Source organism: Desmodus rotundus, chromosome 7 (genome assembly GCF_022682495.2).
Source record: "Desmodus rotundus isolate HL8 chromosome 7, HLdesRot8A.1, whole genome shotgun sequence".
Classification (NCBI taxonomy): domain Eukaryota; kingdom Metazoa; phylum Chordata; class Mammalia; order Chiroptera; family Phyllostomidae; genus Desmodus; species Desmodus rotundus.
In genome coordinates this window covers 1,033,622-1,046,932 of record NC_071393.1, presented here as the reverse complement: position 1 = coordinate 1,046,932, position 13,311 = coordinate 1,033,622, and the positions used below count along the sequence as shown (strand labels likewise).

General features: G+C 60.8%; 1 protein-coding gene across 3 annotated transcripts in view; it reads right to left on the bottom strand.

Annotated features, from left to right (window-relative positions):
* The window catches only part of RIMBP2 (RIMS binding protein 2), a 113,678-nt gene that overhangs the window by 22,738 nt on the left and 77,629 nt on the right, over positions 1-13,311 (bottom strand). For all 3 annotated transcript variants that reach the window (XM_053929012.1, XM_053929013.1, XM_053929014.1), the window contains 6 exons: positions 11,354-11,404; positions 5,907-6,108; positions 4,403-4,548; positions 4,142-4,218; positions 2,752-2,861; positions 749-1,558 (listed from right to left, as the gene is read on the bottom strand). In XM_053929012.1, the coding sequence (XP_053784987.1) occupies positions 749-1,558; positions 2,752-2,861; positions 4,142-4,218; positions 4,403-4,548; positions 5,907-6,108; positions 11,354-11,404 (1,396 nt within the window). The remainder of the gene's footprint in view (positions 1-748; positions 1,559-2,751; positions 2,862-4,141; positions 4,219-4,402; positions 4,549-5,906; positions 6,109-11,353; positions 11,405-13,311) is intronic.

Sequence of the window (13,311 nt, the reverse complement as noted above, 5' to 3'; positions counted from 1 at the left end):
GGCTCTTCCCAGAGCGCAGGCTCCCTGCTGGGACCAGGGGTCACAGGACAGACTGCAGCGACGGGACAAACCGGACAGTGAGTAGACCCGGCGGGCCCGTCCATGCAACCCTCCAGTTCTCTGGAGTGTGGGGGGTGGGGGTCACCCCTCCTCCAGCTGCAGCTGAGGATGCGCGGGGGAGACAGGGTCCCTCAGTGGATGTGCCGGGACCAGAGCTGCACCTCTAGAGGAGCTCACACCTTGTGCACAAACGCGCCCAGGTGTGTGGTTTACAGCAGGGGACCCGCGGAGAGGAGTGTGGGCGCTGGTGCACTTGCCGCCCAGTGGCAGGGCTGGGAGGGCGGGGGCAGGGCCCCACTGTGTCCCGGGAAGGTCTCACTCTGCCCGTCTTCCACAGCACGAGCCCCTGGGTCAGGCAAGGGTGAGAGGAAACATCGCCAACACAGGGGCCCTAAACACAGTCCACACTCTGTCTCTGTCCGTATCTCTCTCTCTCTCTCTCTCTCTCTCTCTCTCTCTCTCTCTCTCTCTCTCTCTCTCTCTCTCACACACACACACACACACACACACACACACACACACACACACACACCCTGTGCTTCACAGGTGACGTGGGGGGTTTTCCAGGACGACGTTGGCTACACACACCAGCTTTCCCCTTCTGCATCCCTCCACACCCCGGGCCCCACGTCCTGCACAGGTGAGGTTGCTGTTTTCACCCTCGGGGCACCTGAGAGGACAGGCTCACCTGCAGGCAGCGTGGAGAACTCCACAAAGGCCTCCTTCTTCTCCCTCTGCTCCAGGGGAAGCTGCCACGGCATCTGGTGGGGCCTGGCCAGGACCTTGACCTTGTAGGCCATGTTGGGCCTGAGGCTGAGGAACTGGTACTGGTACCTGGCCGCCGGGACCACGTCCAGCTCCTCCTCATTGAGGAAGATGACGTGGCTGTAGTTGCTGTTGGTGGGCAGCCAGGAGAGCCGGGCAGACACCTGGGTGATGCTGTCCACCCTCAGCTGGGCGGGGGCCACCACCACGTCTTTGCCCACAAGCAGTGTGCACCGCAGTGGGTCCGAGCTGCCCCTGCTCGTCACGCACTGCACGGACACACGGTGGGTGCAGGCCGCCACGTTCAGCTTCTCTATCAGGGCCTTAGTTCTGCCCGCAAGCGGGAGGCTCAGGCGCGGCTCCTGGTCCACCAGCACGGTGTAGCCGCCCACGGCACCCCAACCCGGAGGCACAGCCGGGGGCTCCCAGCCCACAATGACACTTCTGGCGAGTTGTTTGATGAGGGTGATTTTCCTAGGGTAAGGCACGATGTCTTCTCCGACGTCATCAATATCCACGCCCAGCGTCCCCACACCGTTGTCGGTGACGCCCGAGTCCAGGTGAGTGGGCGAGTGCAGGTCGAGAATGTTCTCCCCGTCGAGGCCCAGGCCGGCGTGGTTGATGAACTTCTGGCCCCGTTCGGTCCCCAGGGCACTTAGTCGGGACTCGCTGTCCTGGACAAACTCCACGAAGTTGGAGGGCACCAGGCCCCGCTGCCCGTCCGGGAGCTCACCTGCCGGGTGTGGGACAGAGTGACCACCCGCCCAGCATGCGGGGCCCTGCCGGGAACCCACTCAGACACTGCCCCTCAGGACCCGGGGCCCACTCCCAACGCCCACGGTGCCCCTGTCCAGCACCCCCTGTCCATCTGGTTTCTCCACGGCACCTGAAGCCTCCACGCCCTCTGCCTGTGTCTGCGCACTGACCCGTGCTCCAGCTGGGACTGCTGCCCCTCACCGCCCCTGAGCAGCCCCGGAGGCCCCCGGGCACTGGGTCAGTGTTGGTCAGCAGCACCGACAACACATGTGGACTGTGGGTGTGGAGGCCACACCACGAACGCCCACTCCTGGTTTCAGTGCGGGGGCCACGCAGACAGAAACTGGGGGTGGCCTGCCCTGCAAAGCACTGTGGGCAGCATCATGAGGTTCCTAGGGTGTCCATTTGGTGCCAGTACGCCCCAAGCCACCCAAGTAGCTCCCCTCAGGAAGACTGGTGGCCGTGGGTGGTCACGGGGGGGCTCTTTCTTTTCATGCAATGGTCTCACTTCTGCGTTCTCTTTCCAAGAGCCTCCAGTGCCTGCCGGAGCAGAGGCTTGGGAACTGGGAAATACTGGGAACCTTCTGGCACCCTGGGAACGGACCGTTCCCCCCATGTCCAAGTCTACAGACAGAGTTTGCTGGGTGGGAGGCCGAGGGACCCCGGGGGCTGGGAAGCGCTCAGTGCTGCCGTCCCGCCCAAGGGAAGCCATAGCAACTGCTGACTCAGCTCTGGGTTCCACCAGAGTGAATGAGCACGCACTCTCTGCTCTGGACCCTATGGCGGGGCAGGGGGAGGGAGGCGATGGACCAGGCTTGGTCAGTGCATGCCTGGAGGGCCCTCTGCGAATGCGGTCTCACTGACTACAGGGGCGGGGGTGACAACTGACATTTGCTGAGTGCACCCCGCGCCCAGGCCCTGCTCTGACCAGGCCCAGGCCTCCTCCCCTCAGCCTCCCCAGGTGGCGACGGTTACTATGTCCATTCTACGGCCAGGGAAACCATCCACCAGAGGGGGGACCTAGTGACTCCGGAGAGCAGGCGGGGCAGAGCACAGCATGGGGCCAGCAGGGGTCACGTGGGGACCCGGCCTGCTCATCAGGCCCTGGCCAGGCCCGCCCGGTGCGGGGACCTGCCCCGTGCACCAGCCGACCGCCACGCTCTAGCAGACCTTCATAGAAGCCGTCCTCGTCCATGTCTCCATAGACGTAGAGGTATTTCCCCGCCGTGAGTGGCAGCTCAGCCTCTGGGTTCTCATTTGGGCCGTCGAAGGGGTTGTAACTGCGGGAGAAACAAACTCATTCGGGGACGCGCCGATGGAGGCTGGTCGCAGCCCCCGCCGTGCCGACTCTGAGCCGGCACTCGCCTTCCCTCCTCTGGACACGCGTGACGGCCCAGCACCGCCGAGTCCGCTCTCTGCACACTGAGACTCCGGCCGTCGCCCGCCCGCTCCCTCCCACAGACTGAACACAGAGCTCGGAAACCGAGCTGCACACCTGGGATCTTTGCATCAGGAGACACAGTCACAATTCCGGTATTTCTGTTCACACCTGTCACTTCTACCATAGCGACAGATTTCCAAGTTCGTAAGCAAAGAGGAAGATGATCAACCCTGAATCTTTCCATGTATACTATTCGGCAAAGGCCCAGTCACATTCCACACACCGGTTTGTGATCTGCTTATCTTTCCCTCCCCACACCCTTTTTAACGGGCATATAATATTCCACTGGGTAGCCACATGCTTTGACTTCCTAGTGTTGGGCATGGATGCTGCTTCCGACTTCGGGCTGACACAGTCAGTGCTGCATCGATATCCCTGCACACTCCTCCCTACAGACAGACCCCTCGGGAGCATGTTCATCTGGCCGGCCGTGCACGGTTTTGAGGTCTTGGGGATGCACCTCCAAAGTGCCCCAACACGTGGGTGTGCATTGCACTTTCCCCACCCCCCTGGGAGAGCAAAGGTGCCCACACCCTCGAGTCCTCAAAATACTGGAGTCACCATCTCTTAAAGTCACGTCCAGCTTGCAAGTAAAACATGTGTTACATACATTTTGGATTTTCTCATTAAAAGGTTAATTAATGTGAAACAACAGGAAAGGCCTCAATAAGCAAACACCAGTGACATTCCTCACGGTCGCCGGTGGCAGCCCATGGCCCTGTGAGATGACGGCGGCCACGTGACGTCCATGCAGTCGCGTCCCTGTGAGGCAGCGTGTTCTACTCGGCCCCCAGTGAGTCTCGGCGAGAAGAGCTGAGCAGCTGTTCTTCCTCCCAACCCTAATAGCCCAGTGAGGAGAGCGGACTTGTCCGAAGTTGCAAGCCCATTAAGTGGTGGGGTGGGGCCAGAATCAGGCTTCGTGACCCCTGTCCAGCGCAGGTGAGACCACACCACGCCTCTCTGTCCCTCACGTCCACGTCCAGAAAGCCTTGCCCAGCCTGCACCCGGGGCCTGGGAAGGGACAGTGGCAGCTCACGGCGTGTCCCACACCCCTCATCTCGTCTGCTCCCCGGACCCTTCCCCCACACAGGCTGGTGGAGCAGAGGGGCGTGGCCTCACCTGTAGCGGGCGACACACAGGTGCACCTTCCCCAAGTATCTCTGCCTGGAGGGGTTGGCGTTCCGCTCATTGTCCATCTGTCAAAGGCACAGAGGACATTCGGTCACAAGGCTGCCGTCTCACATCCGTGGGGGAGACACACCGGAAGTCCCCTCCATGGCCCCCAGGTCTCCACAGCCTCAGGTGCTGGGACTCCTGGGAGTTGCTTCTGCCCTGACCCGGGGACAGAGTTGTGTGGGCCCCTCCCGGGACAGCACTCACGTCTGACTCAAATCTGCATCTTGGGCTTCCTGATCTCGACAGAAAGGTGGGCTTGATGGACAGCAGCTCCGGCTTGTCCCCAGGGAGTGACAGGGGCCGGATGTAGTCCCCAATCGCAGTGCGGCTTCCAAAGGTGCTCTCCTGACCTGGCCCCGACCGTGGAGACAAGGGGACCGTGGAAGGGATGAGATGATAAAGCGCTTGGTCATTTTCCCCCCACCCCATCTTTGGCATCAGCTTGGGACCCACCCATCTCCACTCAGTCTGCCTGACCAACCCCACGAGTGCTGTCTGCCAGGTGGGGTCCCCCATGCGACCATGGTTTGGTGGTGATGAGGGCGTGCATATGAGGCAGAACAGTCCCGTCAGACAGAACCTAGCGGGCCTCATGGGCAGAGAGCTTCCCCCTTCCCTGGCCGACAGCTGAGAGGACGCACAGCCCCGCGAGCCGCAGCCCTGTTGGCACAGGAGGAGCCACTTGTCCACTGAACTTGATCCCGCAGCATCCAAGGCTGCACCCCCCGCTCGCTACCCACACTTGGTGACAGGCTCCCCTTTGCTCCCACCAGTGTGGGTGGGCTCTGCTGTCACTCAGGGCCCGAGAGGCCCCAAAGAGTCACAAAGCGGCCAAAGGGCTGGGCTTGTGGTTGAAACCACCTCGACCAGAGACAAAGGATGAAGGAGCTCTCTGCCCGTCCTATTCTCGTGGGGCCCAGTGGCCATGAGCCCACCCCAGTCACATGCAGGCGCAGCAGCACTGAGACCAGACTGGCCAGCCCTGTCCCATGACAGTCAGACCTCAGCCACCCAGGGCCCCAGAGATGCCCCTGCCCCGTGTCTCTAGGTGGCTGTCACATCATGGGACTGTCTCACTGAAGCAATGACTGGCCGAGTCCAAGTCAGCGAGCACCATGTGGCTCCACGGACCCGGGGCGACAACAGGTGCAGAGAATGGCCAGGAGCCTCTCTGCAGCCGGGGTGGCGGCTGACATGACGCGTGTGCCCTCACACACGGACAGACCCAGGAGCAGGGCTGTGTGCTGTTCCTGCCACAGGCCCCAGCGCCCACAGCTGTGTGGGGCACCCGGCACGTACACGGGAGCTCCTCGCTGGATGAACCAAGGGCCCGGGGTCCCCAAGCCAGCCGGGAACTGGGGTGTGGCTCTTCTGTCCAGGCAGCAGAGGAACGTCATCCCTGAAACACTACTTGTCCCAGCTAGTGAGGGACGTCCCAGGGTCACTGTGCACACAGGAGGGACAGTGTGGCCCCTGCCCACAACCTCCCAGTTCAAGCCCCGCTCTGGGCTCCCCAGCTGTGTGGCCCCCACATGGGGCTCAGATCAGTGCTGAGCACGCACACTGTCGGGGTCACATTTGCTGACACCACTAAGTGCCAAGTGTCCTGGCACACTGGCCCCCCAGACCCAGCCAGACACGGCCCTCGCGGGGGTCACTGGCCACCCTCTCCACCTCAGTCCAGGTGGGTGGGGCTCCAGGCACTCACCTGACCCAATGGAGGGGGCCAGGCCGTTCATGAACTGCGGGAAGGGCTTGCCGGGGGACGAGGGGCCGTCCAGGGAGGTCACGGAGCCGCCCAGCAGGTCAACCTTGCCCGCGTGCTGCCGGAACGTCTCCAGGCCCCGCGACAGCAGGCTGAACTGCTCGCTCTGCGCCCGGCACTTGTCCTCCAGCTCCCGCACCTTGCACTGCGAGAGACACACGGGTCAGCGGGGCGGGGAGGGGCGCGTGTATGCGCGAGTGTGGTATGCCTGTGCACATGTGTGAGTGTGTCCGCACCTGGTGTGCCTGTGTGTGGCGAGGGCTGCCCCCACCTCCCTCAGGAACAGTGTCTGGTGACACCATGCTTCCACTCAGGCTGGCCGCTGGCCACGTGCCCTTTCAGGGTGAACAGGGAACCACAGGTGCCACGAAATCCTGCAAACACTCAGGTCCCATCCCAGCATGGATTGTTCCGGGCTCTGCATGCAGCCCAGACACTTCGTGGTTGGAACTTGCAGCGAGAGGTGGTGGCACAGCCCAGACTTGGGGAGAGTGCAGCACTCAGCCCCCAGCCCACCTTCCTCCCAGGGGCGCCCACCCCAGCTCCTGCAGCACCCCAGAGAACAGCTTATGAGCAATAAGGGAGATTCTGTCAGCAGGGTTTCTCTGGCACCATGGCTGCCACTTGCAGACACCTGGAGACATCTCAGAAGTGCCCAGGGGGTGGGCGTCTCCCTCGGGGACACAGGTCAGGCAAGGGGTTGCCTGCCCTGCAGCTCCCTCCTGTTCTCTCCAGTCCCTGCCCCAGCTCCCGCTCCCGCGGCACCCTGCCCCTCCGTGTGCCTCTCTGGACGCTGCACCCCGTCCTGGAGCAGAGGCAAGGTTTGCTTGTGCACGGTGGGTGCCCACCACGGAGGGGCAGCCCTTCCTCCTCACCCTGGCGGTCTCCGCACAGCGCCCGTGGTCCCCAATTTACTAGCTCCCCGATGGCTTGTCGTCTACTCCTTGGCTGGACGGTGAGCGCCAAGCCTTCGCTGTTTGGTTCCTGGATGCGTCCTCGGTGCTTTGCAGAGAGTCAGCGCATAGTGGGTGCTCAATGGGCGCCTGCTGGGTCAGTGACGAGAGGGCCTCTGCCTTGCCAGCACTGAGTCCTTCTTTGTCGCATGGGAGTGCTGCCTCGTCAGCGTTCCTCACGCCGTGACCAGCGGGAGGCTGGGCCACTGTGTTGCTAATTTTGCCCGGTTTCTCCGATGAGACAGGCATTTTTGTCGTCTTCTTTCCCACTCTGTCCTCAGCACTTGGAAGAAAACTCAGTCCCAGGCCGGTACCCACACACGTTTGGCTTAACACAGGTGCATGTGCAGGGACAGAGGGACAGCAAGACAGTGGCGACAGACCCTCAGCCTGAAGGACCAGTGGACACACCGCCCTCTCCACCGGCATTAGGCTTTTCAGCGCCTTAGTCCAGAATAAAATTAATCACTTTGATTCATTTAAAAACATCAGCAGGATTCTTCTTTCAAAAAGCTGAGGGAGCTCAGCTGTGTCGCTGTGTCCACGGAGGAAGGTGCAGAGCTGGCGTGCCCACCCCCCAGCCCCCGGCACAGGTGCGCACACAGGCAGAGTATCGGCACCCGGGGTGGGGGGCAGCTCTGAACCCGGAGTGGGAGACATCAGCGGCTCGCGGCTGAGGGTCCGGAACTCGCCAATCACATAGGCAGGGCTCTCAGACAGGCACAGCCATGGAAGCCCCAGCGCGGGGCACGGAGGGACGTCGAGGAGCCTCGAGGCAGCTGCCCCCACGACGTCTGCCACCTACATCTCCACTGCTGCCCCAGGTGTGCTCATTGGTAAGGACAATATCAGGGAAAAAATGATGAAATTATCAGCTTTTCCTAAGTGCGATGGACGGAGAAACAGGCGTTGGTTGGGGAAGTTAAAGGTACTTGGACTGTGCCCATCGGCTCTCCTGCCCTGGGGTGGTCTCGGAGCTGGCACTCAGGTTCCGGTCTCTGAATGGCCCCGTGTCCAGACACTGGTTCAGAGGACTTCTGGCTGCCCGAGGCCACCAGGAGCTGGCCTGTGGGAACTGGGGGAGGATACTCCTCACAGCGCTGAGCTACAGAGCACATGCAGAGGTACCTCTGGGCATCCACATGCTTCAGCGGGAGCAATGCTGAAACCCGGGTCTGTCCTGCCACTTCCAGGGTGTATGGCCTTGGCCTCTGGTCCCTCTCGGTGGGCCCCAGTTCCCTCGTCTGTAGAGGGGTGTAGTGTGCCTCCCAGAGCCCCCGGGCACACAGGGAGCGCGGACCTCAGGCACCCCCAGCTCCCTCACACTCCTGGCTGCCTGGGCATCTGCCGTCAGCAAAGCAAGACAGCAGTTTGAGCCCACGAGAGCACATCAGTGCTCCCTACTTTCATTTCCAGCCAGAGACACGGAGGTCCCTCACATTTTTTCAGGGTTATCCCCAATTAAGGAGCGCCTTTCATGGCCTCTTAAGTGTCCATCTCTGCCCTGGCTCCTGCCTGCGATGATGATACATACAGAAAATCCCGTGAGGTCACCTGACCAGGCTCTGAGCCCCGGGGCCTTTGCGGGACCAAGGGCTCTTGACCCTGAAAGAGGACAGAGGCCCATGGGCGGACCCGGGAGTGCAGAGGCCTGCAGGGTTAGCGTTTTGTCCTCTGCAGTCGCAGGGACCCAGCACATGGGGACACGGGTCTGCCTTGCTCCCTACGATTCACGCCTCCGTTCAACTGCGCGGCCGAAGCCCAGTGACGGCCACACCGGGGGGCCCGGGCCATCACAGTGGTCGTGTTTCTGTACAGGGCGTGTTTTTCACAGAGGCACCAGGGGGCAGATAAGCACCGTTCTGAATGGGACCCGGAACCCCTGTGCTGCCCTCGGAGCCAACAGAGGCAGAGATGGGGAGGCCTTGGGGGACGAAGATGGAGTCGGGTTCGTCCTGGGCCGGCTGGACTCCCCAGTCCAGGAAGAGGCACAGTGTCCCTGCCCCACCCCCTCCCGGCAGGGACGTGGGGTTCCGGCTGCAAAGGCCGCTCCGGGGCAGCGGCAGAGACCACCGTCCAGGCCCCAGGAGAGAGAATTCCCGAGGGACCCAGGGTGCGAGATGCCGGTAAAGCATAGACCTTTATGTGTTCGCGTCTCGGATTCTCAGTGCCGCCAAAGTTGTGTCGCACCCAAGTGTCCAACATCACACCTGCCTCCCCCCACACGGGGCCTGCAGGTCAGACGTGGCAGCGGCAAGGCTGTGGACTACCACCCGGGCTTCACATCCCGGCCACTGCCTGAAGTCGGCCACGTCAGGGGCGACACTTGGTTCAGCAGCTGAGGGGCAAAGCGCAGACCGAGCCCCCATACCACCTGCCATCCATACAGACACACCCCTGCGACAGACACAGGTGCGCAGGTGCAACATTCAGGCGCCAGGTCTGAATTCCGATGACCCGTGCCCCGAGTCTGGGCTTGCAGCCAGCCCTCCTGCCTGTGGCTGGCCCTCGCTCACAGCGTCCCCTCCCTGGGGTCATCTGAATTCACTGAGCTGTTCCCCAGCCTGAAAGTTACAGCCTGGGCAGAACACGGGAACCCCGGCTCGCTGGGCCTGCTCAACACACCAGGGACCACACCGAGTGTCTCAGGGCCCAGATGAAAGCCTGGCCACTCAGGGGGCTTTGTAGGCAGCTTCTCCACCCCCCACCACACCCTCTGCTGCATCAGGGAGCTGCGGTTTGGGAAGAAGAGGGGTTGAGCGGGCCCAGGGAGCTGCTCCATGCATGGGGAAGTGGCACCAAGCACACAGGGGTGGGGACACGCTTTCCTGAAGTACCTGCATGCTCTCCAAGGTGTTCTAGGCGAAGCAACAAGACACAATCACAGAAAGACATGTGAATAAAAGAAGGCGTGATTCTCAGCACATCGCATTGCTTGTCCATTTTCCAAACCAAAGCGCAATACAGCCGTCACCCCGTGTCAGGCAGGCAAGCAGTGCCACCGCCCCGGGATGTGACCCGAGGGGGGCTCTCACAGCAGCAGCTCAGCAAGCGGTTAGAACAACACAGACCACCACCTCAGTGGGCTTCTGCTGACTGAAATGAAGGAGCTGTGCCTGCAGCCAGAAGCCGATGCAAATTACAGAGTGGGGGGCGGCCCCGGAGCAGCCGGGTGATTTCTTGGGGAGGGGGACCGGGGCGGTCTGCAGGTCCAGATCTACCCCCCCACCATCTGTCACACTCACCCCTCAGATACTCATTAGCTAATGGGTGCTTTCAAAAAATCAATGAAATGTAGAAGACGATAGCGACAAAACCTGTTCCTGCGGGAGACAGGCCCGCAGGGCAACATGAGACATGCACAGGCTCCGTCCTGAGTGGCCGCTACTCCCCGGGGACGGGACAAGGTCCAGGAGGACGACCGCACCCTGCCTCTGCAGGCAGGGGGCCTTTCCTGGTGGAGGGAACCAGGAAGGGACCGCCCTGCAGCTGTGCCCATGACTGGGGGTTGGCACTGTGCGGGCTCTGTCTCTACAGGCAGGAGGCCTGGCCCACTCATGCCCGGGCATGATGCATGGAGGGCGCAGCCGGCAAAGGCCTCTGGGTGACGCCAGGGGCTCCATCCAGGTTCACCTGTCCTCCTGCTCCCCGGGAGGCTGGCATCGGGCCAGGGCCAGGGACAGAAGACATCATTCCTGGCACAGCACCCAAACCCACGCTGGTGGGCTTGGTGCCCCTTCCCTGCCCGGCCCCCACCACCTGGGCAGCAGAGCAGAGCCACTCGCCTTGCTCACCAAGGACAGCACTGGGGCCATGCCCCCCAAGGGCCTCTGCTGCTTGGACGCCCTGGGCCGTCCTCTCTCTAATGCTGCAGGCGCCTCCCTGACACCCACTGCCAGATGCTCCCTCAGCATCAGAGCCGTCCCCTGAAGACTTACTCCACACAGCTCACTTGACGGCAGGATGCCCACAGGAATGGCCCACCACCCTTCCTCCTCGTGGAAACAGGCTTCTGGCCTGCTGGCCTTGAGCCTCAGTAGAGGAGAGATTGGAGCAGCTGCAGCCATCTTGCCACCATGAGGGGCCTCCACATGGAAACCAAGGGCCATCCTCCCTGCTTCCCACTGGAGATGAGCCAACAGAGATAAGAAGACTACGTCTGAGACCCCCAGCCCTGATGCTGGCTGTGTGGCTGAGGGAAAATTGCTTAACCTCTCTGAGCCTCATTTCCTCCCACGTACAAAGGGAATCACGAAGGCACCTGTCACACAGGCTGCTTGTGCTAATGAGACAGGAGGATGTGCACACAGCACCACCAGTGACCACTGCCCCGTGGGCACGCGGTAAATGTGAGCACTTGTGTCTGCTGGGCCCGGGCCTCCCCAGACCTGACCTCAGCCACCCCAGAGAAGGAGCCTGCGGGCCGCGTCTGCTTACCTCTAGCAGCTGCACAGCGCCTTCATGCTGCTTCTTAGCTTCAACCTGAGCCTTTTGGACGAGAAAAAAAGAGGAAAGTGCATGTTTAAAGGAGAAAAAGTGAAAAGAATGGGATTGATGTCTAAATTATCAGGGAGAGAACCATCGACTCTTATTGCCATCATAAGCCCCGAGTTCCGAGCACCAGGGTCAGTTCTCCTTTCCCTTCCCCTTTGGGCAAGACGGAGTGGGCTTCAGCTGTGTCTAACTCTGCAAAACTGGGGAAGTGCGCCCTGATCCGACAGCAGGAGCGGGCTGGCGGGACTCAGACGGGCGTGCAGGTGGCGGGCCCTGAGCCTGCTCCTGAGACACGGCCACACGCATGGCGGCCACACCAAGAATAGTGGGATGGTTCCTCCCGAAGCCTCAGGTGGCCCCATTATTTCCCCAAGTGTCCCCAACTGTTCGAAACAACACAGGCATGTGGACCTGGCCCCAGATGGCTGCAGGCCAGGCGAGACCACAGAGACCCTGAGGGGAGGCTGGGGTGGGCACCCTGGGCCTCCAACGGGCTGTCCTCGGCTCAGCCGCAGCAGCAGGGCGCCACCCTCTTCAAAGTGCTTGGAGCAAAACCATCTGCTCCACAGAAGAGAAAATTCTACCAGTTCCACTAAAGTTCGTCCTCAGGTTGGCTGCTGCCTGGGCCCGACAGCAAATTCACACAAAACCAAAATGAGGCATCATTATTCCTTGTCCCCAGGGACCCTGGGTCCTGGCGTTGTGAGGACAGTAAGTGTCTGCTGGGTTTGCCTGCCTGGCATTTGTGGCCTCTTCTCCCAGGAAGAGCCCCTGACTTGGCCGGGGATCCAGCCCTCCCTTAACTGAGTACATGAGAGCAGCTTAGACTCTAGTTCCAGTTTACTTTGCCTGGGAATTCTGTGGTAGATGGAGGCGCCCTGCCTACCAGACTTGAGCCGGAGTAAAGGGGAGTTTGGTGCAGCTGCAGCCACATTGCCACCATGAGGGGCCTCCACATGGGAACCAAAAACAAAGCCATTTATGTATTAACTTGAGATTTACATTTAGAATTCTCAGTTCTGTAAAGACACCATAGGACTCAGTCATCTCTCTTTCTGGGTATCTACCTGAAATTTTGAAAACACTTACTTGGAAAGATATACCTAGGTACCCTTATGCTCACTGCAGTATTATTCATAGTGACCAAGACATGAAGACAACCAAAGTGTCCTTGGCCAGATGGCCAGATGAAAAAGATGTCATACATATGGACAACGGGCTGCTACTCAGCAATAAGATGAAACACTGCCATGTGCGACCACACGGTGGATCTGGAGAGCCTCGCGCTACGCGAGGGAAGTCAGGTGGGAAAGGACACGAACCTGGGACGTCACTCCTATGTGGGATGGGAAACTGAAAGCAACAAACACACCAACAGGACAAGCAAACAGACGCACAGACAGACAGCAGTGCGGTGGTCACCAGAGGGGACGGGGGTCGGGGGAGGACGAAGAGGGTAAAGGGGTCAAATACACGGGGACAGAAGGAGACTAGATATCGGGGGGTGGGCACACAGTGCGATCCCATGTCACCCCCAATAATTTTAGTTTAAAAAAGGAGCCCTGATCAGCGTGGCCCAGTTGGTTGGGTGTCATCCTGCAAAAAGAAAGGTCGCCAGGGTGACTATCGGTCAGGGCACAGGCCTGGGCTGTGAGCCAGGTCCCGGCTGGGGGCGCGCGAGGGCAGCCGTGGACGTTTCTCTCACTCATGATGTTTCTCTCCCTCTCTTTCTCCCTCTCTTCCCCTCTTTCTAAAAATAAATAAATACAATCTTAAAAATAAAAATGAGGAGAATTCTCAGTTCAGAGGAGTGCGTTCTCTAGGAGACAGTGACTTGACATCCCGAGCCCAGGAGTGTTATCAGAACGGTGTCTGCTTCTCACTGGTGAGCTCCCGTGGGT